The sequence below is a fragment of the Macaca fascicularis genome, chromosome 2, assembly GCF_037993035.2.
Source record: "Macaca fascicularis isolate 582-1 chromosome 2, T2T-MFA8v1.1".
NCBI lineage: Eukaryota > Metazoa > Chordata > Mammalia > Primates > Cercopithecidae > Macaca > Macaca fascicularis.
Window position 1 is genome coordinate 111,847,169 of NC_088376.1, and position 26,581 is coordinate 111,873,749.

Consider the following 26,581-nt stretch of genomic DNA (forward strand, 5'->3'; position numbering starts at 1 on the left):
CGAGACTGTGCCACTGTACTCCAGCCTGGGCAACAGAATGAGACTCCATCTCAGAGAGAAAAAAAAAAAAATTATACTGAGTTTATTTATTTATTATTTATTTATTTTTGAGACAGAGTCTCGCTCTGTTGCTCAGGCTGGAATACAGTGGCATGATCTCAGCTCACTGCAATCTCTGCCTTCCAGATTCAAGCAATTCTCTGCCTCAGCCTCCCAAGTAGCTGGGATTACAGACGTCTGCTACCATGGCCGGCTAATTTTTGTATTTTTCGTAGAGACGGGGGTTTTACCATCTTGGCCAGGCTGGTCTTGAACTCCTGACCTCGTGATCTACCCTCCTCGGCCTCCCAAAGTGCTGGGATTACAGGCGTGAGCCACCACGCTTGGCCTATTTATTTATTATTTATTTTTATTTTTTGTTTATTTTTTCGCTTTGTCACCAAGGCTGCGGTACAGTGGCACGATCCTGGCTCACTGCAACCTCTGCCTCCTGGGTTCAAGCAATTCTCGTGCCTCAGCCTCCCGAGTAGCTGGGATTACAGGCATGCACCACCATACCCGGCTAATTTTTGTATTTTTAGTAGAGACGGGGTTTCTCCATGTAGGCCAAGCAGGTCTCGAACTCCTGATGTCAGGTGAACAACCCGCCTCGGCCTCACAAAGTGCAGGGATTACAGGTGTGAGCCACCATGCCTGGCCAATGCTGAGTTTAAAATCCAATCTATGCTGGGCATGATGGCTCATGCCTATAATCCCAGCACATTGGGAGGCCGAGGCAGGCAGATCGCTTGAGCTGAGAGTTTCAAGGCCAGCCTGGGCAACATGGTAAAACCCCATCTCTAAAAAAATAAACAAAACTAGCAGGGCATGGTGATGCACACCTGTAGTCTCAGATACTCAGAAGCCTGAGGTAGGAATGGCTTCATTGCAGGAGGCAGAGATTGCAGTGTGCTGAGTCCAGCCACTGTACTACAGAGACTGGGTGACAGAGAGCCAGACCCTGTCTCAAAAATAAAGAAAGAAATAAAAAAATTTAAAAAGCCAATCCAGGCCAGGCGTGGTGGCTTATGCCTGTAATCCCAGCACTCTGGGATGCCAAGGTGGGTGGATCACCTGAGGTCCAGAGTTTGAGACCAGCCTGGCCAACATGGTACAACCCTGTCTCTACTAAAGATACAAAAATTAGCAGGACATAGTGTCAGGTGCTGTAATCCCAGCTACTGGGGAGGCTGAGGCAGGAGAATCACTTGAACCTGGGAGGAGGAGGTTGCAGTGAGCCAAGATCGTGCCATTGCACTCCAGCCTGGGCGATAAGAGCAAGACTCCATCTAAAAACAAAAACAAAAAACAAGCCAATCCAAAGACTTTATATACTATACGATTCCATTCATATAACATAGTTGTTCTGGCCGGGCGCGGTGGCTCAAGCCTGTAATCCCAGCACTTTGGGAGGCCGAGACGGGCGGATCACGAGGTCAGGAGATCAAGACCATCCTGGCTAACACGGTGAAACCCCGTGTCTACTAAAAAAAAAAATACAAAAAACTAGCCAGGCACGGTGGCGGGCGCCTGTAGTCCCAGCTACTCCAGAGGCTGAGGCAAGAGAATGGCGTAAACCCGGGAGGTGGAGCTTGCAGTGAGCTGAGATCAGGCCACTGCACTCCAGCCCGGGTGACAGAGCAAGACTCCGTCTCAAAAAAAAATAAAAATAAAAAAATAACATCGTTGTTCTGTATTGTTTTGTTTTTGTTTTTGAGATGGAATTTTTGCTCTTGTTGCTCAGGCTGGAGTGCAATAGCATGATCTTGGCTCAATGAAAACTCTTGCCTCCTGGATTCAAGTGATTCTCCTGCCTTAGTCTCCCGAGTAGCTGGTATTACAGGCATGCACCACCACTCCTGGCTAATTTTTGTATTTTTAGTAGAGACGGGGTTTCACCATGTTGGTGAGGTTGGTCTTGAACTCCTGACCTTAGGTGATCTGCCCACCTCGACCTCCTGAAGTCCTGGGATTACAGGCATGAGCCACTGCACCTGGCCCCCAGGCTGGTCTTTAACTCGTGGGCTCAGGCAATCCTCGCACCTTGGCCTCCCAAAGTGCTAGGATTACAGGTGTGAGCCACTGCACCCGACCCTGAAGCCTCTATAAAGGGTGAAAGGACATAAACATGCACATGAAATTATAAACTGAAAGGAAAAAGCTAGCTATTTCCCCTCCAATCACAATCTTACCTGTAATAAGCACTTGATCCGTTCTCCAGGAGTCATGATTCCTGTGGTGAATACACCAGATAACATCCCAGCTGCAAACAGCTGGGGATAGCTGCATTGAAAACAAAAACCAGAAGCAAGCACCTGTGACTAACCACTGAGGACAGGGGCCAATCCCAGCAAAAAGGACAGTTTTGTAAGAAAAAAAAATAAGTACTTGGACTGGGTAGAAGCCTAAGATTTCGCACAAAAACTCAGTTATAGGTATATTTTAATGTCAAATTTCCCAGAGCAAGGGTCTCAGTGGCAAGAGCAATGGGAGTCTGGTCACAAGGCCCACCCCATGCGGTGTACGCTCTGAATCCCTGACCTGTAAGAGAAGTTTTATAGTAAAACACAGTTTCCATCCATGCGCCTGCCAAGCACAGTGACTATGGACAGGTTTCCAGGCCTGTCTGAGCCTCAATTCCCCATAGTTAATGTGCTGGGGTTTTTGAGGGGGAAGTCTCTAACCCAAGATCTGGACTTTAATCTCCCCCAGTAGTTCCCCTTCAGTCTCACTTCCCCTGGATTACCAAGGGCCTGAGAACACTCTAAGCCAAGACTCAAGCAGGACAGCTTCAAGGCCAAGGAGGATGGCTGTGGCCACCTCTAAAGGCTAAGGGATAGCCAAGTCAACTGCACGCAATATGCTGTAAGATGCTGAGAAACGACCAGACAGGGATGATAGCCAGGCAGGCATGACAGATCCTGTGGCCCCTGTACAGGGAAATAGTCCCCCAGTGGCAAGAGGTATGGGTCTTCACTCTGGCCCCCACAGAATGAACAACCCTGAGTATAAACAGCAGTCTGAGGCTCCTACCCATCTATCACCCCAAGCTGTCTGTGCCACCTCTGGCATCTCCTTTTCTTTTCTTTCTTCTTTTTGTTTATTTGTTTGTGTTTGTTTTGAGACACGGTCTCACTCTGTCCCCAGGCTGGAGTGTAGTGAAGCGATCTCGGCTCACTGCATCCTCCACCTCCTGGGTTCAAACAATTCTGCTGCCTCAGGACCCGAGTAGCTGGGATTACAGGAACCCGCCACCACACCCAGCTAATTTTTGTATTTTCAGTAGCAACAGAGTTTCACCATGTTGGCTAGGATGGCCTCAAACTCCTGACCTCAAGTGATCCACTCACTTCGGCCTCCCAGGGTGCTAGGATTACAGCATGAGCCCCTGTGCCCAGCCCTTTTTTTTTTTTTTTTTTTTTGGAAACAGAATCTTGCTCTGTTGTCCAGGCTGGAGTGCAATGGCACAATCTCAGATCACTGCAACCTCCACCTCCTGGGCTCAAGTGACCTTCCCACCTCAACCTCCTGAGTAGTTGGGACTACAGGCAAGCCTGGCTGATTTTTGCATTTTTGTAGAGACAGAATTTCACCATGTTGCCCACATTGGTCTCGAACTCCTGGGCTCAAGTGATCCTCCTGCCTTGGCCTCCCAAAGTGCTGGGATTACAGGCATGAGCCACTGTGCCTGGCTACCTCCTTTTCTTTCTGGGATTAGCAATACCAGCATGGTTTGGAGGCAATGGGGCACAAAGTTACATTCAGCATTTCAACAGAGTCCCACAACTTAGCAACTGTGACTGAAAAACTTCACACACTGTCCTAAGCTTCAGTGCACTCTTGACCCCAAGCCTCCAACAACTGAGCCTTCAGGTCAGTCCCATCCAGCAAGGAGCTTATGAACAGATGCCAAATGGGGGTAGAGGGACATCCACTGTAAAGAGTTCACTCCAGGCAGGGCACCAGTTTCAACAGCCCTATTTCTCCCTGCATTCACCCCAGGCAGGGCTCATGCATCTACCTCAGGCACACAGCCAAAGTGACTGTTGAACAGTCAAGAGACTTGCTTTCCAACACGGCCATCTTCACAGTCCCAGTTCACATGGCTATCCCTGAGGAATCCTCTCAGCAACTAAATTCTCCCTGTGAGACCAACATGCTCCATTTTCCCCATAATGCCCAACCCTAGGCTCAGCAAACCTCATCTCTTGGGACTGGAGACTGTCTCTGAATAGGATCTCTGTGTGTGCACAGGGCATCATGTGGACACTCAATGGCTGTCTGGCCTATTCTCCCACTCCCCACCCCCATCTCCATCCCAGGGAGGCACCTTTGAGAGCTGGACCCTCCTGGACTTCCACCCCAAGGCCCTGGTAACACTCCTTTCTATACCATCCCCAAACAGCATTACAGGAAGGTGAACACAGCAGGGCTGACAGGATTGTGGGAGTGGGGTCCTGAGTGTCTTAACTTTGTACAGTCAGGAAGACTGTTTCTCTGAGTGCTGATGTGACTGTACAGGAACACAGCCCATAGACCAAAGTACCAGAAGTGACCCCACAGGGGTCATGCATGGCCCTGATACATCCGTGAGCTGGCACATATGCTAAAAGACTAGGCGCTCAGGGCCGGGCACGGTGGCTCACACCTGTAATCCCAGCACTTTGGGAGGCCGAGGCAGGCAGATCACGAGGTCAAGGGATCGAGACCATTCTGGCCAACATGGTGAAACCCCATCTCTACTAAAAGTACAAAAATTAGCTGGGCATGGTGGCACTCACCTGTAGTCCCAGCTACTCGGGAGGCTGAGGCAGGAGAACTGCTTGAATCTGGGAGGCGGAGGTTGCAGTGAGCCGAGATCGCGCCACTGCACTCCAGCCTGGCAACAGAACGAGACTCCGTCTCAAAAAAAAAAAAAAAAGGCCGGGCGCGGTGGCTCAAGCCTGTAATCCCAGCACTTTGGGAGGCCAAGACGGGCGGATCACGAGGTCAGGAGATCGAGGCCATCCTGGCTAACACGGTGAAACCCCGTCTCTACTAAAAATACAAAAAAAAAAAACTAGCCGGGCGAGGTGGCGGGCGCCTGTAGTCCCAGCTACTCCGGAGGCTGAGGCAGGAGAATGGCGTAAACCCGGGAGGCGGAGCTTGCAGTGAGCTGAGATCCGGCCACTGCACTCCAGCCTGGGCTACAGAGCAAGACTCCGTCTCAAAAAAAAAAAAAAAAAAAAGAACAGACGCTCAGAGAGGACATGTGTCCCTGGGACACAAGGACTACCAATGGGCAAATGCAGCTCCAAAACAACCCCACCCACGTTTCAGGCCACTTGAGGCTATTTATAGAATCTAGGGACATTCAGAGGGTCACAAGGATCCTAGAAATAGAGTTTCACTCTACAAGCACCTCCATCTACATCCTAGACCCTCACTCAGCCTGCTGTGGCCTAGAGTGGTGACAGAATACAACTGCATGGCACCCTGGGCTTCCTCCCTTGAGCTCCCAGATCTGAGGGCAGGCCAGACTTTGTAGCTCCTGTACTGCCTATAGCCCCTCCCAGGGGTTGGCACCCTGCACAGCTCAGATTGTGGATACATTTTCACCCAATATTTCCACTTAGAATTCCCCTGCATCCTGAGAAGCCTCTGTTTTCGCTACTTTGTAAATTCTGAACTATAATTCTGTCTCAGGTGCCTCTTCATACCCAAATCCAACTTCTTAAAGTTTATTAAAGGAAAACATATTAACTTATTCCACTTTAACACAGAAACTAATACCTGAAATCTTTATAGTCATATTAGCATGTTGTAAAAATGAAGCACAACAAAAGTTGGAACCTTCTCTTCTCTCAATCAGGTGATAGAAAGACTGCTTTTGGCTTTAGGGCAGCACCAGGTGCTGCCTATGACATGTTACACATATTTAAGCATTCAGACCTCTCAACAGCCTCGTGAGGTTACAAATCTCTCCAATAATTGATACTACCTTATAAAAGAAATATGAAAAACTGGTCAGGTGTGGTGGCTCACACCTGTAATCCTAGCAATTTGGGAGGCCGAGGCAAGAGAATTGCTTGGCTCCAGGAGTTCGAGACCAGCCTGGGCAAGATAATGAGACCCGCCCCTATCTCACAAAAAAATTTAAAAATTAGCCCAGAGTGGTGGTGTGTGCCTGTAGTCCCAGCTACTCGGGAGGCTGAGGCAGAAGAATCACTTGAGCCCAGGAGTTCAAGGTTATAGTGAGTCATGATTGCACCACTGCATTTCAGCCTGGGTGACAAACAAAGACCCCATCTCAAAAACTCAAGTACTTGGGCCAGGCGCGGTGGCTCACGCTTGTAATCCCAGCACTTTGGGAGGCCAAGGGGTGCAGATCACAAGGTCAGGAGATCGAGACCATCCTGGCTAACATGGTGAAACTCCGTCTCTACTAAAAATACAAAAAAACAAAAAATTAGCCAGGCGTGGTGGCAGGCGGCTGTAGTCCCAGCTAGTAGGGAGGCTGAGGCAGGAGAATGGCGAGAACTGGGGAGGCGGAGCTTGCAGTGAGCCGAGATTAAGCCACTGCACTCCAGCCTGGGCAACAGAGCGAGACTCAGTCTCAAACAAAAAAAAAAATTAAAAATTAAAAAAATTTAAAACTCAAGTACTCCTTCATGTATAACTCCCAGGAGTTGGGCCAGGTGCAGTGGCACACGCCTGAAATCCCAGCACTTTGGGAGGCCGAGGCAGGTGGATCACCTGAGGTCAGGAGTTCGCAAGCAGCCTAATGTGGTGAAACCCCCTCTCCACTAAATACAAAAAAAATTAGCCAGGTGTGGTGGCGCATGCCTGTGATCCAAGCTACTTGGGAGGCTAAGACAGGAGAATTGCTTGTACCTGGGAGGCGGAGGTTGCAGTGAGCTGAGATCATGCCATTGTACTCCAGCCTGGGCAAAAAGGGCAAAATTCTGTCTCAGAGAAGAAAGAAAAAAAAACTCCCAGGAGTCAGGCTTAAGGGCCCAGGAGGACCCACCAAGGTTCTTTTTTTTTTTTTTTAGACGGAGTCTTGCTCTGTTGCTCAGGTTGGAGTGCAGTGGTGCCATCTCGGCTCACTGCAACCTCCGCCTCCCTGTCAAGCGATTCTCCTGCCTCAGCCTCCCAAGTAGCTGGGACTACAGGCGCCCACCACAGTGCCCAGCTAATTTTTTTGTATTTTTAGTAGAGACAGGGTTTTGCCATGTTGGCCAAGCTGGACTTGAACTCCTGACCTCAGGTGATCCACCCGCCTCAGTCTCTCAAAGTGCTAGGAATACAGGTGTGAGCCACCGTGCCCTGCCCAAGTTTCTTTAATTTAACCCATGTCACACTACCAGGCAGAATAGCGAGTGCTCCTGGCCTGTAAGTACTCACCTGAGCACATCTTCTGGGTGTTTCTGTTGTAGTTTCTTCCCCAAACCAAACCCAAAGAAGCACACAGCAAACATGGGAGTGACCCCGATGATAGGGGCAGCCATTCCCCGATATAGCCCCCTGATGCCCTGCAAGGAATCACAGAAGCAGAAGCTGTTTACAGACACCACCACCTTTTAAATCACTGAAAGAGGAAAGCAGTGTGTCCTCTAACCTGTGGCTTCCTTCCCTCTTCTTGAAGCAAGCAGAACTTTATTTTTATTTTTTATTTTTTTGAGACAGAGTCTCGCTCTGTCGCCCAGGCTGGAGTGCAGTGGCATGATCTTGGCTCACTGCAAGCTCTACCTCCTGGGATCACGCCATTCTCCTGCCTCAGCCTCCTGAGGCGCCTGCCACCACGCCCAGCTAATTTTTTGTATTTTTTTAGTAGAGACAGGGTTTCACTGTGTTAGCCAGGATGGTCTTTTTTTTTTTTTTTTTTTTTTTTTTTTTTTTTTTTTTTTGAGACGGAGTCTTGCTCTGTCACCCAGGCTGGAGTGCAGTGGCCGGATCTCAGCTCACTGCAAGCTCCTCCTCTCGGGTTCACGCCATTCTCCTGCCTCAGCCTCCCGAGTAGCTGGGACTACAGGCACCCGCCACTTCGCCCGGCTAGTTTTTTTTGTATTTTTTAGTAGAGATGGGGTTTCACCGTGTTAGCCAGGATGGTCTCGATCTCCTGACCTCGTGATCCACCCGTCTCGGCCTCCCAAAGTGCTGGGATTACAGGCTTGAGCCACCGCGCCCGGCCGCCAGGATGGTCTTGATCTCCTGACCTCATGATCCGCCCGCCTCAGCCTCCCAAAGTGCTGGGATTACAGGCGTGAGCCACTGCACCCGGCCACAAGGAGAATTTTAAATGGAAGAATATCTCCCACATTTATCAGAAATAATTGTCCTATTATGTATTGCTGGAGAAACTGAAGGCAGTTTCCATTCTCAAAGGCAATTTGTTTTTGTTTTGGGGGATATTTTTTTTCAGACGGGGTCTCACTCTGTCACCCAGGCTGGGATGCAGTGGTGCAATCACAGCTGATCACAGCCTCGATCCCCTGGGCTCAAGTGATCCTCCCATCTCAGCCTCCCAAGTAGCTGGGACTATAGGCATGCGTCACCATGCCCAGCTAATTTTTATATTTTTTGTAGAGACAGGGTTTTGCCACGTTGCCCAAACTGGTCTTGAACTCCTGGGCTCAAGTGATCCTCCTGCCTTGGCCTATTAAAGTGCTGGGATTATAGGCGTGAGCCACTGCACCCGGCCAGCAATCTGCCAATATGTAGCATACTCTTTCACCTGGAAATTTTTTTGTATGGAAAATCTATTGCAAGGAATTTACTCTAGGGAGATACTCAGAGGTGTAAAAATAACCTCAGGCATTTATAAGGTACCAAAATTTTGGGGAAAAAAACAAAAGCTGCCAAATAGGAGATAAATTATAAACTCTATAAATCACATTATAACATGAGAAGAGATTATTAAGTTAAAAAAAAAAAGGCTACAAAACAGGATACACGATGTGATCTACCTTCTTTGGGGTAAGATTACAAGTGATTAAGAAAATGTTTTAAATTTTCTAGGTATTAAGATGAGAATTTTGTTAGAACTGCACAGCAATTTTCACTAGTACAGTTTCACTAGTAATGAAAGGGAAGGTGAGCCTGGGCAGCATAGCAAGACTGTGTCTCTACAAAAACAAATAAAAAATAAAAGTTAGCCAAACGTGGTGGTGTGTTCCTGTAGTTCTAGGTAGTCAGAAGGCTGAGTTAGGAGAATAACTTGAGTCAAGAAGTTCAAGTATGCAGTGAGCTATGATCTTGCCACTGTACTCCACCCTGGGTGACAGAGTGAGATCCCATCTCCAGGAAAAAAAAAAAAAAAAGGAAAGTGAATTATGTAGTAACCAATAAATAATTAGACAGTCAGACAAAGGCCGGGCGCGGTGGCTCAAGCCTGTAATCCCAGCACTTTGGGAGGCCAAGACGGGTGGATCACGAGGTCAGGAGATCGAGACCATCCTGGCTAACACAATGAAACCCCGTCTCTACTAAAAAATACAAAAAACTAGCCGGGCGAGGTGGCGGGCGCCCGTAGTCCCAGCTACTCGGGAGGCTGAGGCAGGAGAATGGCGTGAACCCAGGAGGCGGAGCTTGCAGTGAGCTGAGATCCGGCCACTGCACTCCAGCCTGGACAAGAGAGCCAGACTCCGCCTCAAAAAAAAAAAAAAAAAAAAAGACAGACAGACAAATACATAAATACACCACCAAACAAGGTAGTAAACAAGGAGGAAGATTCAGGACCCGGGAGACCAGGGGGCCAGTCCAAGAGAGATGAAGTGGGTTTCTAGGATGGCACTGGGTGCAGTGGACCTGGGAAACAGTCCACAGCGTAGTAGAGGACTCCAAAAGTGATGTTTGCAAGAAAAACAGAACAAGGCCGGGTGCAGTAGCTCACGTCTGTAATTCCAGCACTTTGGGAGGCCAAGGCAGGCGTATCACGAGGTTAGGAGACCAAGACCATCCTGGCCAACATGGTGAAACCCCGTCTCTACTAAAAATACAAACATTAGCTGTGTGTGGTGGTGCATGCCTGTAATCCCAGCTACTCAGGAGCTGAGGCACGAGAATAGCTTGAACCTGGGAGGCAAAGGTTGCAGTGAGCCGAGATTGTGCCACTGCACTCCAGCCTGGCAACACAGCAAAACTCCATCTCAAAAAAACAAAACTAAACTAAAACTAAAACAGAACAAAACAACACACACTAGAACAACAGAAAATAACTCCTAAGGCAGTGTGTAGCAAACCAAACAGAAAGGTACACTACAGAGCATTTAGGGTACAGAATGACAGAGAGTGATTCAAAGACAAACAAAAGATTTAACACAATTATTAACCCAATCCTAAGGGAAACAAAAAGTTACACAAGGAATGGAATGCACATCATACTTCATACTTAAGAGAAAAAATATATATAAAGTTGTAATCATGAAAATGGTAAATTGGATTAAACCACAAAGGGTGATAAAATCATATAGATGGACAGGGCAGAAGGAGGGGATAGGGAGTATAAGAGCTAAAATATAAAATAATCTACCACAAATAGGTAGCTAAACAATATATAAATGTATAAAATATAACAGCAATGTCCAGGTACAGTGGCTCACACCTGTAATCCCAGCACTCTGGGAGGCCGAGGCAGGCAGATCTGAGGTCGGGAGTTCACGACCAGCCTGACCAACATGAAGAAACTCCGTCTCTACTAAAAATACAAAATTAGCCAGGCGTGGTGGCACATGCCTGTAATCCTAGCTACTAGGGAGGCTGAGGCAGAAGAAAGGCTCGAACCTGGAAGGCGGAGGTTGCGGTGAGCCGAGATTGCACCACTGCACTCCAGCCTGGGTCACAAGAGTAAAACTCCGTCTCAAACAAAAAAAACAATAAATAAAAATAAATAAAATAAAAATAATAGTAAATGTGTATTATGTAGATAGGTGGGAACAGCATAAACAACTGAAAAAATTGAAAGTAGTTGCCTCTGGAGAACGAAGGAAAGAGATAAATATCACTTTGTTACTTTGTTATAAGCTTCTCAGTAACAAATGAAGTGCCTGTATCAGGGCCTATAATCCCAGGTACTCAGGAGGCTGAGATGGGGGGATCACTTGAGCTCAGGAGTTCAAGACCAGCCTGGGTAAAATAGCGAGACCCCATCTCAAAACCATTTTTTAAAAAAATACAAAAACTTTTAAAGTTGATCCTTATAGAGAGTAGCAGGAGAATCAAGGTGAGGCTGCACACTGGGAAGGCTCCACAGACCCAGGCTGAAGAACCTGCCTCACTGCAGACCCTGGGTATCCAAACTTTCTTTTCAGAATCAAGGGAGCACAACTGTACCTGTCAGCATTCCTCCTAATTCCTGCAAAAGCCTAAACTGCTACAGGCTGCAGGTGAATTCCAAGAACAAAGTATAGAGGCAGTAAATGGGAAAAGGACAGAGATCTGAGGAAGATCTACAAAAGCAGCATATGACGAAGTCCATTCAAAGCCATTCCCACAGCTCCCTACATGAGCTAAAAGGATGAGCAGGTCCTGAGAGGTCAAGCCCATTCCTCCTGAACAACTTGTCTAGTCTTCCTTCCACTAGAATGGCCAACCCAGTTCCATGTAGCACAACCTACAGACCTCTGCCTGGCAGCTCCAGAGAGCAGAAAGCTCAAATCTAGCACAGCAAAAAACAGGACATGCACAAATATGGACTAAGGAAGCCTATTCAACTCTTCAAAGATTTGGGTTTATACAAGACGTTCTCACCACGACTCCAGGACCCAGCACATTGCCCACCCCTAGGCAGGTGCTCAATAACATCTAACGACCAAGAGGCAGGTAAGCCTACCTTCCTTCTGTAAGGGTAGAGGACTCTGAGTGGACCTGAAGCCTAGAACCTCCATCAGACACTGATCAGACTCCACCCTGGACACTAGAGATGTAAGGAGGAGGAGTTTAAAGAAGAAAGGACAAGGCCAGGTGCCATGGCTCACGCCTGTAATCCCAGCACTTTAGGAGGCCAAGGAGGGCAGATCACAAAGTCAGGAGTTCAAGAACAGCTGGACCAATATGGCGAAACCCCATCTCTACTAAAAATACAAAAATTAGCTGGCCGTAGTGGCAGGCGCTTGTAGTATCAGCTACTTGGGAGGCTGCGGCAGAGAGAATCACTTGAACCCGGGAGGCGGAGGTTGCAGTGGGCTGAGATCATGCCACTGTACTCCAACCTGGGTGACAGAATGAGACTCCATATAAAAAAAAAAAAAAAGACGACGAAGAAAAAGAAGAAAGGGCAGGCCGGGCATGGTGCTCATATCTGTAATCCCAGCGCTTTGGGAGGCTGAGGCAGGCAGATCACCTGAGCTCAGGAGATTGAAACCAGCTGGCCAACATGGCGAAACCCATCTCTACTAAAAATATAAAAATTAGCTGGGCATTGTGGTAGGTACCTGTAATCCCAGCTACTTGGGAGGCTGAGGCAGGAGAATCGCTTGAACCCAGGAGGCGGAGGTTGAAGTGAGCCGAGATTGCACCATTGCACGCCAGTCTGAGTGGCAGAACAAGACTCCATCTCAAAAAAAAAAAAAAAAAAAAGAAGGGTAGCACCATCTCACTCAAGGACGGTCAGGCAGGCACTGCCTCAAGATCTTCTTTCTAAGCCAGACGCAGTGGCTCATGCCTGTAATCCCAGCACTTTGGGAGGCCGAGGTGGGCAGATCACAAGGTCAGGAGTTTGAGACCAGCCTGGCCAACATGGTGAAACCCCATCTCTACTAAACACAAAAATTAGCCAGGCATGGTGGCAGATGCCTGTAATCCCAGCTACTCGGGAGGCTGAGGCAGGAGAACCGCTTGAACCCGGGAGGCAGAGTTTGCAGTGAGCTGAGATCGCGTCACTGCACCCCAGCCTGGGCAACAGAGCAAGACTCTGTCTCTAAATAAATAAATAAACATTTTTAAAAGATCTTTTTTTTTTTTTGAGACACAGTCTCGCTCTGTCGCCCAGGCTGGAGTGCAGTGGCCAGATCTCGGCTCACTGCAAACTCTGCCTCCCGGGTTTACGCCATTCTCCCACCTCAGCCTCTGGAGTAGCTGGGACTATAGGTGCCCGCCACCTCGCCGGCTAGTTTTTTGTATTTTTTAGTAGAGACGGGGTTTCACCGTGTTAGCCAGGATGGTCTCGATCTCCTGACCTCGTGATCCGCCCGTCTCGGCCTCCCAAAGTGCTGGGATTACAGGCTCCAGCCACCGCGCCCGGCCTATTTTTTCTTTTTATTTTAAATAATCGGCAGGTATAGGGTCAGGTGCTGAAGGGACATTGTGAGAAGTGACCAAGAAGGCAAGAGGTGAGCCCTCTTGTCACGCCCGCACAAGGGCCGCTTAAGAGCTCCTTAGTCAAGCAGTAATGCCAGTGCCTGGGAAGGCACCCGTTACTTAGCCGACTGTGAAAGGGAGTCTCTTTTCCTTGGAGGAGTCAGGGAACACTCTACTCCACCAGCTTCTTATGGGAGGCTGGATATTATCCAGGCCTGTCCACAGTTATCCGGAGGCCTAAACCCCTCCCTGTGATGCTGTGCTTCAGTGGTCATACTTCTTGTTCACTTTCATGTTCCTCCCATACTCCTGGTTCCTCTTTGATCTCACTTTGTCACCCAGGCTGAGTGCAGTGGTACAATCTTGGCTCACTGCAAGCTCCGCCTCCCAGGTTCATGCCATTCTCCTGCCTCAGCCTCCTGAGTAGCAGGGACTACAGGCGCCCACCACCACGCCCGGCTAATTTTTTGTATTTTTTTAAGTAGAGACAGGGTTTCACCGTGTTAGCCAGGATGGTCTCAATCTCCTAACCTCGTGATCCACGCCTCGGCCTCCCAAAGTGCTGGGATTACAGGCGTGAGCCACTGCGCCCAGCCTGATCTTTCTTACAAGTGCATAGAGGAAAACGCTGACATATGCTGCCTTCCCTCTCTGCTTCGGCTACCTAAAAGGGAAGGGCTCTCCCCCCTCCCCCCTCCCTCCTCCCTCCCCATCCCATGATCACATGATTTGCTTGACCTTATCAATCACTTGGACAGCTCACCCTCCTTACCCTGTCCCCTTGTCTTTTTTTTTTTTTTTTTTTTTTGAGACAGTCTCGCTCTGTTGCCAAGGCTGGAGTGCAGTGACATGATCTTGGCTCACTGTAAACTCCGCCTCCCAGGTTCATGCCATTCTCCTGCCTCAGCCTCCTGGGTAGCTGGGACTACAGGCGCCCGCCACCGCACCCAGCTAATTTTTAGTATTTTTAGTAGAGACGGGGTTTCAATGTGTTAGCCAGTATGGTCTTGATCTCCTGACCTCGTGATCCACCCGCCTCGGCCTCCCAAAGTGCTGGAATTACAAGCATGAGCCACCACGCCCGGCCGCCCCCTTGTCTTATATTCAATAAATAGCACGCCCAGCCATTAGAGGCCACTAAAGATCTCCGCGTCTTGGTGGTAGTGGTCCCCTGGGCCCAGCTGTTTTCTTTTTATCTCTTTGTCTTGTGTCTTTCTTATGATCTCTTGTCTCCGCACACGGGGAAAACACCCACTAAGCCCCACAGGGCTGGACCTCTCCCTCCTGGTTCAAGCAATTCTCGTGCCTCAGTCTCCCAAGTAGCTGGGACTACAGGCACATGCCACCATGCCCAGCTAATTTTTGTATTTTTAGTAGAGACAGGGTTTCACTGTGTTGGCCAGGGTGGTCTCAAACTCCTGAACTCAGGCAATCCACCCACCTCGGCCTCCCAAAGTGCTGGGATTACAAGCGTGAGCCACCATGCTTGGCCTTTTTTTTTTTCAGGCAGGGTCTCACTCTGTCACCCAGGTTGGAGTGCAGTGGTGCAATCTTGGCTCACTGCAACCTCTACCTCCTGGTGGAGTGATCCTCCACCTCAATCACCTGAGTGGCTAGAACTACAGATGTACACGCGCCACCACGCCCATCTAATTTTTGCATTTTTTGTAGAGATGACACTCTCTACACATTGCCCAGACTGGTCTTGAACTCCTGACCTCAAGTGATCCACCTGCCTTGGCCCACAAAGTGCTAGGATTAGAGGCGTGAGCCACCGCGCCCAGCTCAGATGTACATTTTCTTCCATTTCACATCTCAATTATTACTCACTAGTTCTCTGTGGTCTAAATTCCATCTTCCAAAAGAGAGAACCATTTTATTAGCTTGACTCATCTATATAAAACAGTAGCTAGAACTATCAGAGACCCCAAAGCAGATGACAACGGGGGGCACAGGGTGGCATGCTGAAGGAGCAGCAGCTGTGAGCCAGCTGACCAGCAGAACCACAGTTACCCTACTCTCCTTGGGGGTAACAAACCAACCCCATGAATGTGTTCTGAGTAAGAGGATGCCCAGCACCAGATACCAACCTCTCTAAAAAGAGTCTTCCGGAAACAGTCAAAGGTCCCAGAGTACATGGGAGGTTGTCCAGGCAAACTTGGTGGCTGTGTCTGCAGTCGGACCTGAAACCAGAAGTTAAAATGCAGTCACCTACCAGAATCAGAACTGCCTGTCAGCAGCAATGGCCCAACTGTCTACCAAACTGAACAGGGAAGGCTGTACCTATGTACATGTCTTTGGCATTCACTTAACCTGCTGGATTCAAACTTCTCTTTCATTAGTACTTCATTCCTTTTATTAGCAAATATCCCATTGTATGAATAAATCACATTTTGTATGCCTGCCTATTCATCAGTTGATAGACATTTGTGTTTTTCCTTTTTTATTATTATGAATAATGCTGCTATAAACATTTGTGTACAAGTCTTTTGTGTGGATATGTTTTCACTTCTCTTCTGTATTGTATTGGTCAGAATTCTCCAGAGAAACAGAACCAACAGGAGATATATATCAAGAGATTTATTATAAGCAATTAGCTCATACAATTATGAAAGTTGAGAAGTCCCAAGATCTGTAGTCAGCAAGTTTGAGACCCAAAAAGAACCAAAGATTCAGTTCAAGTCTGAAGGCAGGAAAAGACTAATGTCCCATCTCAAGTATCCAGGCAGGAGTTCCCTCCTGCTTGCAGGGAAGTATCAGTCAGCTTTTTGGTCTACTTAGGCCTTCAACCGGATGAGGTCCACTCACATTAAGGAGGACAATTAGCTTTAATCAGTCTACAGATTCAAATGTTAACATTCAAAACCACCCTCACAAGCACACTCAGAAAAATGTGAGACCAAATATCTAGGTACTCTGTGGCCTAGTCAAGATGACACATAAAATTCACCATCACAGGTATTTATCCACTAGCATAATTTCTAACTTATATGTTAACTCTGTTTAAACCTTTTGAGGAACTGCCAGACTGTTTTCCAAAGTCGCTGCACCATTTTATATTCCCATAAGCAGTCTAGGAAGGGTCCCAATTTCTCCATATCTTCAATACTTATTATCTTTACATATATATATAAAATTCTTTTTTTTTTTTTTTTTTTTGAGGCGGAGTCTCACTCTGCCACCCAGACTGGAGTGCAGTGGTGGGATCTCGGCTCGCTGCAACCTCCACCTTCTGGGTTTACGCCATTCTCCTGCCTCAGCCTCCCGAGTAGCTGGGACTACAGGCGCCCACCACCACGGCCAGCTAATTTTTTGTATTTTTTAGTAGAGACGGGGTTTCACTGTGTTAGCCAGGATGGTCTCAATCTCCTGACCTTGTGATCCGCCCGCCTCGGCCTCCCAGAATGCTGGGATTACAGGCGTGAGCCACCGCGCCCGGCCTTTTTTTTTTTTTTTTTTTTTTTTGACAAGGTTTCACTCTGTCACTCAGGCTGTGTGGTCAATAGCTCACTACAACCTTTGACCTCCTGGGCTCATGCAATCCTCCCACCTCAGCTTCCCAAGTAGCTGGGACTACAGGTGCACACCACAACGCCAAGCTAATTTTTATTGTTTTTGTAGAGACAGAATCTCACTATATTACTCAGGCTATATCTATCTTTTTTTTAAAGCCATCATAGTGGGTATGAGGTGGTATGTCATTGTGATTTTGATTTACGTTTCCATGATGGATAATGACATTGAACAATTTCTCACATGCTTATTAGCCCATCTTCTTCAGAGAAATGTCTATTTAGATCCATGGCTGGGTGTGGTGGCTCACATCTGTAATCCCAGCACTTTGGGAAGCCGAGATGGAAGGATCACCCGAGGCCATGAGTTCAATTACAGAAAGCTGTGATGGTGCCACTACACTCCAGTTTGGGTAACAGAGCAAGACCTAGTCTCTTTTTTTTTTTTTTTTTTTTTTTTTTTTTTGAGACGGAGTCTCACGCTGTTGCCCAGGCTGGAGTGCAGTGGCGCGATCTCGGCTCACTGCAAGCTCCGCCTCCTGGGTTCACGCCATTCTCCTGCCTCAGCCTCCTGAGTAGCTAGGACTACAGGCGCCCGCCACCGCGCCCGGCTAATTTTTTGTATTTTTAGTAGAGACGGGGTTTCACTGTGGTCTCGATCTCCTGACCTTGTGATCCGCCCGCCTCGGCCTCCCAAAGTGCTGGGATTACAGGCTTGAGCCACCGCGCCCGGCCAACGACCTAGTCTCTTTTTATTTATTTATTTGAGACACGGTCTCACTCTGTCGCCCATGCTGGAATGCAGTGGTATGATCTTGGCTCACTGCAACTTCCACCTCCCAGGCTCAGATGATCCTCCCACCTCAGCCTCCCAAGTAGCTGGGACCTCAGGTGCATGCCACCATGCTTGGCTAATTTTTTTTTGCAGAGATGGGGTTTCACCATGTTGCCCAGGCTGATCTGAAACTCCTGGACTCATACAATCTGCCTGCCTCAGCCTCCCAAAGTGCTACAATCACAGATATGAGCCACCATGGCCAGCCAAGACTCAGCCTCTTTTAAAAAAAAAAAAAAAAAAAAAGAAGAAGAAGAAGAAGAAAAGAAGGCCAGGCGCGGTGGCTCACACCTGTAATCCCAGCACTTTGGGAGGCTCAGGTGGGTCAATAATCTGAGATCAGGTGTTCAAAAACCAGCATGGCCAACATGGCGAAACCCTGTCTCTATTAAAAATACATAAATTAGCCAGGCACGGTGGCATGCACCTATAATCCCATGTACCTATAAGCCCAGGGAGGCTGAGGCAGGAGAATTGCTTGAACTCAGGAGGCAGAGGTTGTAGTGAGCCAAGATCGCACCTTTGCACTCCAGCCTGGGCAAAACAGTGAGACTCCTTCTCAAAAAAAAAAAAGATCCTTTGTCCTTTTTTCTTTCTCTCTCTCTCTTTCCCCCTCTTTTTAAGAGGCAGGGTCGGCTGGGTGTGGTGGCTTATGCCTGTAATCCCAGCACTTTGGGAGGCCCAGGCGAGCGGATCATGAGGTCAGTAGATCCAGACCATCCTGGCCAACAGGGTGAAATCCCGTCTCTACTAAAAATACAAAACATTAGCCGGACGTGGTGGCGGGAGCCTATAGTATCAGCTGCTCAGGAGGCTGAGGCAGGAGAATGGTGAAAACCCGGGAGTTGGAGCTTACAGTGAGTCAAGATGGTGCCACTGCACTCCAGCCGGGGCAACACAGCGAGATTCCATGTCAAAAAAAAAAAAAAAAAAGAGAGACAGGTTCTTACACTGTCACCCAGGCTGGAGTCTTTGCCCATTTTTAATTGGATTATTTGTCTCTTTTTTTTGTTTTTTTTGAGGCGGAGTCTTACTCTATCACCCAGGCTGGAGTACAGCGGCTCAATCTCAGTTCACCACAACCTCCACCTCCTGGGTTCAAGTGATTCTCCTGTCTCAGCCTCCCGCGTAGCTGGGATTACAGGTGCGTGCCACCATGCCCGGCTAATTTTCGTTTCTTTTTGTTTTTTGTTTTTTTTTTTTAGTAGAGACAGGGTTTCACTATGTTGGCCAGACTGGTCTCAAACTCCTGACCTCAGGTGGTCCACCCGCCTCGGCCTCCCAAAGTGCCGGGATTACAGGCATGAGCCACCGGCTTGGCCCTGATAAATGTTTATTGTTGCTTTAAGTCACTAAGTTTCGGGGTAAGTTGGTTTTGTTTTTTGGGTTTTTTTGAGACAAGGTCTTGCTCTGTCACTCAAGCTGGCATGCAGGGGCGCCATCTTGGCTAACTGCAGCCTTGAACTCCTGGGTTCAAGTGATCCTCCTGCCTCATTGGAGTAAACTGTTAAACTGCAATAGATAACTGATATATCCAGTTACTTTTGCAGTCTTTTTCCTGAATTTTGTTTTGTTTTGTTTTGAGACAGAATTTCACTCTTTTTTTTTTTTTTTTTTTTTTTTTTTTTTGAGACGGAGTCTCGCTGTGTCTCCCAGGCTGGAGTGCAGTGGCGCGATCTCGGCTCACTGCAAGCTCCGCCTCCCGGGTTCACGCCATTCTCCCGTCTCAGCCTCCAAGTAGCTGGGACTACAGGCGCCCGCCACCACGCCCGGCTAATTTTTTGTATTTTTAGTAGAGACGGGGTTTCACCGTGTTAGCCAGGATGGTCTTGATCTCCTGACCTCGTGATCCGCCCGTCTCGGCCTCCCAAAGTGCTGGGATTACAGGCTTGAGCCACCGCGCCCGGCCTAGAATTTCACTCTTGATGCCCAGACCGGAGAGCAATGACATGATCTTGGCTCACCACAACCTCCGCCTCCCAGGTTCAAGTGATTCTCCTGCCTCAGCCTCTCAAGTAGCTGGAATTACAGGCATGTGCCACCATGCCTGGCTAATTTTGTATTTGTATATTCGTTTTTATTTATTTATTTATTTATTTTTTGAGACGTGGTTTCACTCTTGTTGCCCAGGCTGGAGAGCAATGGTGCAATCTGGGCTCACCGCAACCTCTGCCTCCCGTGTTCAAGTGATTCTCCTGCCTCAGCCTCCCAAGTAGCTGGGATTACAGGCATGCACCACCACGCCCAGCTAATTTTGTATTTTTAGTAGAGACAGGATTTCTCCATGTTGCTCAGGTTGATCTCGAACTCCCAACCTCAGGTGATCTGCCCGCCTTGGCCTCCCAAAGTGCTGGGATTACAGGCGTGAGCTACCACGCCGGGCCTAATTTTGTATTTTTAGTAGAGACGGGGTTTCTCCATGTTGGTCAGGCTGCTCTCAAACTCCCAACCTCAGGTGATCTGCCCACCTCAGACTCCCAAAGTGGCATTACAGGCGTGAGCCACCACGCGCAGCCCTTCCTGGATTTTCTTCCTGCTCACTGTTCTGCTTCCAAATTCTTCTCAAGGTTGCTATTACACTAACCTTTCCAAAATATCATTTTTACTATGTTGTTTATTTCTTTAGAATCTCTTATTCTTGTATTTGTCAGGTCCTTCCATGTCATCATTCCTACCATTTTTTTAAATTTCTTTAGAATTTCTTTTTTTTTTTTTTTTTTGAGACGGAGTCTCGCTCTGTCGCCCAGGCTGGAGTGCAGTGGCCGCATCTCAGCTCACTGCAAGCTCCGCCTCCCGGGTCTACGCCATTCTCCTGCCTCAGCCTCCCGAGTAGCTGGGACTACAGGCGCCCGCCACCTCGTGCGGCTAGTTTTTTGTATTTTTTAGTAGAGACGGGGTTTCACCGTATTAGCCAGGCTGGTCTCGATCTCCTGACCTCGTGATCCGCCCGTCTCGGCCTCCCAAAGTGCTGGGATTACAGGCTTGAGCCACCGCGCCTGGCCTAGAATTTCTTATTCTTGTATTTGTCAGGGCCTTCCATATCAAACCAAGGAAGTCCCTCTCTGGGCAACAGAGGTGACATGCAAGTCTGAGGGGTTTATGAACACAATAGAAATGCCCAGATGCCACCACACCTTTACATCCAAAATCCCTCATATTGTCCTCCCATAGTCAGGCATAACCTTCCCTAGTTAGTAGAGAGAGAGAAATGGATCAAAGCTTCTGACTAGACCGGGTACAGTGGCTCACGCCTATAATCCCAGCACTTCAGGAGGCCAAGGCAGGAGGATCACTTGAGGCCAGGAGTTTGAGACCAGCCTGGCCAACATGGAGAAACCCCATCTCTACTAAAAATACAAAAATTAGCCAGGCGTGGTGGCACGCACCTGTAATCCCAGCTACTCAGGAGGCTGAGGCAAGAGAATTGCTTGAACTCAGGAGGTAGAAGTTGCTGTGAGCGAAGATCCTGCCCCCGTACTCCAGCCTGGGTGACAGAGGGAGAGTCTTGGCTCAAAAAAAAGAAAAAAAAAAAAACTGACTAATACTTTTTTGTGATTTTTTTTCTTTTGAGACAGTGTCTCATTCTGTTGCCCAGACTGCAGTGCAAAGGCTCATTGCAGCCTCAAACTCCTAGGTTCAACCAATCCTCCAGCCTCACCCTCCTGAGTAGCTGGGATTACAGGTGTGCACTACCATCCCCAGCTAATTTTTGTATTTTTTATAGACATGAGGTCTTGCCATGTCGCCAAGGCTGCCTTTTTGTGATTTTATATACACTTCATACCTCATACCTGTCTCATCAGGACATCAGCCATCCAACCAAACCAGCAAGGACATTAAAGTCCTTTGCGGGTGTGTGTGTTTTTTTTTTTTTTTTTTTTTTTTTTTTTTTGAGAAGGAGTCTCACTCTGTCACCCAGGCTGGAGTGCAACAGCACAATCTCAGCTCACTGCAACCTCCACCCTGGGGGTTCAAGCTATTCTCCTGCCTCAGCGTCCCAATTAGCTGGGATTACAGGCGCCTGCCACCACACCCAGCTAATTTTTTTGTATTTTTAGTAGAGATGGGATTTCACCATGTTGGCCAGGCTGGTCTCGAACCTCTGACCTCAGGTGATCCACCTACCTCAGCCCCCCAAAGTGCTGGGATTACAGGCATGAGCTCACCGTGCCCAGCCTAGGTGGTATTATTTTATAATATGATCCCCACTTGCAAGCCACACTCACCTTCACTCCTGCCTTCCCCACACCAGACTGTCTGGGTCTCCCTACTTCTTCAGTCTGAACTCAGCCAGCACTTGAATGCTTGTTCTAATGCACCACCTTCCATAGAGCCTTTTCATGCCCCACTCTGAAGCGTTGCAGCTTTTGGCTTGTCAGGACACACGGACCACAGCTCAGTTACACTATCTTGGACTTCTTTTTTTTCTTCTAAACCTTGGACCTTTGAAAGTACCTAAGGTCGGCCGGGCGCGGTGGCTCAAGCCTGTAATCCCAGCACTTTGGGAGGCCGAGACGGGCGGATCACGAGGTCAGGAGATCGAGACCATCCTGGCTAACACGGTGAAACCCCGTCTCTACTAAAAAATACAAAAAACTAGCCAGGTGAGGTGGCGGGCGCCTGTAGTCCCAGCTACTCGGGAGGCTGAGGCAGGAGAATGGTCTAAACCCGGGAGGCGGAGCTTGCAGTGAGCTGAGATCCGGCCACTGCACCCCAGCCTGGGCGACAGAGCAAGACTCTGTCTCAAAAAAAAAAAAAAAAAAAAAAAGAAAGTACCTAAGGTCAGGCTTTGATTGGAGTCCACCTAGCTTACTAAGGCCAAAAACACAGCAGTCAGCAATTTGTGGTTTTGGTTTAAGTTAAAGAGAGGCTTTCTGGTTGCTAAATATGCCAGTGAGCATTTCAGTTATTTGCACTTCAGTGCAGAAGTCATCCAGTCCTTCTTGGGAGTAACATCAAGGACAAAGATGATAGGAGCGACATTGGTAGGTATGTATGTATGTATGTATGCGTGTTTATATATTTTTTCTTTTTCCTTTTTTTAAGGGTGGCTGCAGAGGCCTAGAATTAATAAGATATCTGCCTATATGGACCAAGAGCAGGAAGAAAGGCCAGATAATCGTCCCTCAGTAAACAGTGCTGCTTGGAATGACCACCGTCAGGGAAGCACTAACACAGGGCATTTACCATCAGCTAAATAAACATTTGATTTCATGTTGCACAATGACGTAGCCAGTCCAGCTACTTTAACCCTGGTCTTCCTACAGAATGACCCCAGTATGAGTTCTACCTCAGGGCAGCTCCTTTCTTCGATGAAAGGCAGCAAAGAGCTTGCTGCCCAAGCCTGCCCGTAAAACTATTTCGCTGTGGAGGAAATCTGACCCAACATCCTAACAAACCCCCTCACATGGGCTTCCAATCCTTTAAAACTCATGTCTGCTCCCCACAGGCCCACCCTGGGAATGACTTATCAATTTCCTTCAAGTCTATGTCCAGAAATAAAGTGAGAAAACTTGGATGCAGCTTCGAGTGCTAAGCCATGGGGGATGGACTTTGGTCCCCCAGCAAAGCATTAATGAAGGTGTTGCAAGGGGAATAGTTGAGATATGATAAGAGGAAGACCAGAAAACAATCCCTGATCCATTGATCAGGCCTCCCTCCCAAGCCTCAGTCTGACCATAGCTTCCTCATCTGGGAGTTGTGAGAACGTGGTTGGCCTTGTGCAAAGCTGATCACCTTGCTTTCCGTGGAAAGGGCTCGGTCACTGAGGTCATCATTGCTTCTCACAGGGATGCCTCTGCCCAGTAGGCTGAGCAGGCCACCGTTGGGTGACAGGCCGAAGAGTGTCAAGTATCTCCCCGGGCCGGGAAAGGTACGAAAGAGATGGTTACTCTTGACCCAGAGGAATGTATCAAAGGACACCTCCAGAACAACCGCACCTGTCTTTAGTTGTCTTCCTGGGGCGGGCTTTACAGGGGGCCTGTTTCAACCCTAATGATAATGTTAGGGTTGGCTGAAACCAGAACTATGGAGAGACGTTTTTTCTTTCCCATCCCTAAAGAAGTGGCGCAGGATCAGGAGAGACTGCGGGACAGGGAACTTTTTACATCAGAGCTCTTGACAGGCAGTTAGAGGCTGCTCACTTTGCGCTGCCGCCTGGCTCTTTGGGGCGGAAGGTACAGCTTCCTGCCCACCCCTGAAAGAGAGATTCCCTAGACTTCTCACGGAAGCTCACACAGGTCCCTCTTCTGCCCAGCGGCCGCGCCTCGCGGGGAACCATGCTTTGCGCGCCCCGCCCGCGCCTCCTCCCCAAAGCCTGCGACCCAGCCTCCCGCACCTTGACCGTGTCGAGAGGGTGACCCACGAACACCAGGCACACGCCGCCAAAGCCGCCGGCCAGCAGGTTCTTGAGCGGGCTGATGGGTTTCGGCTGGTCGGCCATGGTTAGTCCGTCTGTAACTCAGTCTGTCAGTTCTCGGGCAGTACTGGCTTCTCAGCCCCAGCTGCAGTGCCGGCGCCGCCGACCTTTCACCCACTTTCGGGTGGGCGGAGCACGAGGCTGGGGCAGGTCGGGAGGAGGGCCCAGTGAACACTGTCGGGCTTCCGTCCGGGGCTGCTTCCGGTCTCGGCCCCGCCTCGATGGGCGCGGCAGAGCGCAAAGCTGCATGGGCGGGGTTTGGGAGTGTCGGCCGATGGGCCTATTCCTCCAGGAAGCCTTCCCAGTCTTCAGTGTTTCCTCCTCTGAACTCCGGTTCATCCACTCACTCCACAGAGATCAATTGCGCCCTGCCAAATACCAGGCGTCCTTCTAGGTGCTGGAGGCACCTCTGGTAGTACAACACACAGGTCACTGTCCTCCTGGAATTTACAGACCATAACAAAGATAAATAACCGAAAAATGCATAGTGTATCAAGTAGTAATAAGTACTACCGAGAAAAATTCAGGAAGAGAGTTAGAGGGCGTGTGGGACAAGTGATTTGCAATTTTAATTAGTTGAATAAGGGAGGGTTTAACTGAAAAGGTGACAAGATTCAAGACCTAAGATGAGAGACGGAGTTCTGTTCATACATAACCGGGTAAAGGATGAGGAACCTTCTACTCAGAAGAAAAAGTGCAAAAGCCTTGAGATGGTCTGTGCCTGACATGTTTGAAAAACCACAGGAAGAGGAAGGGTAGTAGCTGATGAGGCGACAGGGGTTTTGGAGGCACTAGAAGACAGATTTGGGCCTGGTGTTATGACTCGTTGTGCCACTGCACTCCAGCCTGGGCAACAAGAGCAAAACACTGTCTCAAAAAAAAAAAAAAAGTTAAAGGCCTGACGCGGTGGCTCATGCCTGTAATCCCAGCACTTTGGAAGGCCGAGGCAGGTGGATCACCTGAGGTCAGGAGTTCAAGACCAGCCTGGCCAACATGGTCAAATCCCGTCTGTACTAAAAATACAAAAACTTGCCAGGCGTGGTGGCAGATGCCTATGCCTGTAATCCCAGCACTTTGGAAGGCCGAGGCAGGTGGATCACCTGAGGTCAGGAGTTCAAGACCAGCCTGGCCAACATGGTCAAATCCCGTCTGTACTAAAAATACAAAAACTTGCCAGGCGTGGTGGCAGATGCCTATGCCTGTAATCCCAGTTACTCAGGAGGCTAAGGTAGGAGAATCGCTTGAGCCCAGGAGGCGGAGGTTGCAGTGAACTGAGATATTACCACTGTCTCTCCTCTGAAGGACGGTGAAGTCATTGCAGGGTCCTGAGTGTGGAGCGACATAGTCTGACATCGTTATCAGGATCCCCCTTTGATTGCTGGGTGAAAATAGACTCCAGGGGGCAAGAAGAAACAGGGAGCCTTAAGGAGGCTAAAAGCCATGGCCAGAGATGTTGGCTTGCACCAGGGCATAACAGAGGAGGTAGTAAACAGTGGCCAGAGGCTGGGCGCGGTGGCTCACGCCTGTAATCCCAGCACAGCTACTCGGAGGCTGAGGCAGGAGAATGGCGTGAACCCAGAAGGTGGAACTTGCAGTGAGCCGAGATCGCACCACTGCACTCCAGCCTGGGTGCCAAAGTGAGACTCTGTCTCAAAAAAAAAAAAAAAAAAAAAAGGAAGTGGCCAGATTCTGGATATTTTCTAAAGAAAAAAAACATTTTAAGTTGTCAATTAATAGGATATAAGGTGGCCAGGCGCGGTGGCTCACGCCTGTAATCCCAGCACTTTGGGAGACCGAGGCATACAGATCATGAAGTCAGGAGATCGAGACCATCCTAGCTAACATGGTGAAACCCCATCTCTACTAAAAACACAAAAAATTAGCCAGGTGTGGTGGCACAGTGCCTGCAGTCCCAGCTACTCGGGAGGCTGAGGCAGGAGAATTGTGTGAACCTGGGAGGTGGACGTCGCAGTGAGCCGAGATCACGCCACTGCACTCCAGCCTGGTGACAGAGTGAGACTCTGTCTCAAAAAATAAATAAATAAAAAGAATATAAAGGGTGTGAAAGAAGAGTTAAGATTATGGGCCGGGCGCGGTGGCTCAAGCCTGTAATCCCAGCACTTTGGGAGGCCGAGATGGGCAGATCACGAGGTCGGGAGATCGAGACCATCCTGGCTAACATGGTGAAACCCCGTCTCTACTAAAAAAAAAAAAAATACAAAAAACTAGCCGGGCGAGGTGGCAAGCGCCTGTAGTCCCAGCTACTCGGGAGGCTGAGGCAGGAGAATGGCGTAAACCCGGGAGGCGGAGCTTGCAGTGAGCTGAGATGCGGCCACTGCACTCCAGCCTGGGGGGCAGAGCGAGACTCCGTCTCAAAAAAAAAAAAAAAAAAAAAAAGATTATGGGGCTGGGGCCAGGCGCAATGGCTCACGCCTGTAATCCCAGCACTTTGGGAGGCCGAGGTGAGCGGATCATGAGGTCAGGAGATCAAGGCCATCC

General features: G+C 48.8%; 1 protein-coding gene across 6 annotated transcripts in view; it reads right to left on the bottom strand.

Moving 5' to 3' along the window:
• Window positions 1-24,204, bottom strand: part of SLC25A20 (solute carrier family 25 member 20) — a 42,729-nt gene extending 18,525 nt beyond the window's left edge. For 2 of the 6 annotated variants that reach the window (XR_006696101.1, XM_045386277.1), the window contains exons 1-4: window positions 24,002-24,204; window positions 15,408-15,500; window positions 7,426-7,553; window positions 2,232-2,322 (exon numbers count right to left, since the gene is read on the bottom strand). Coding sequence is in view for 4 of the 6 variants with exons in the window: in XM_045386277.1 (XP_045242212.1) it covers window positions 2,232-2,322; window positions 7,426-7,553; window positions 15,408-15,500; window positions 24,002-24,106 (417 nt within the window). In the remaining 2 variants the exon portion in view is untranslated. Of the gene's footprint in view, window positions 1-1,202; window positions 1,329-2,231; window positions 2,323-7,425; window positions 7,554-15,407; window positions 15,501-24,001 lie in introns of those variants that run through there. The other 4 variants (XR_012431135.1, XM_074032177.1, XM_074032176.1 and 1 more) reach the window with 3 other exon arrangements.
• Window positions 24,205-26,581: the final 2,377 nt, after the last annotated feature.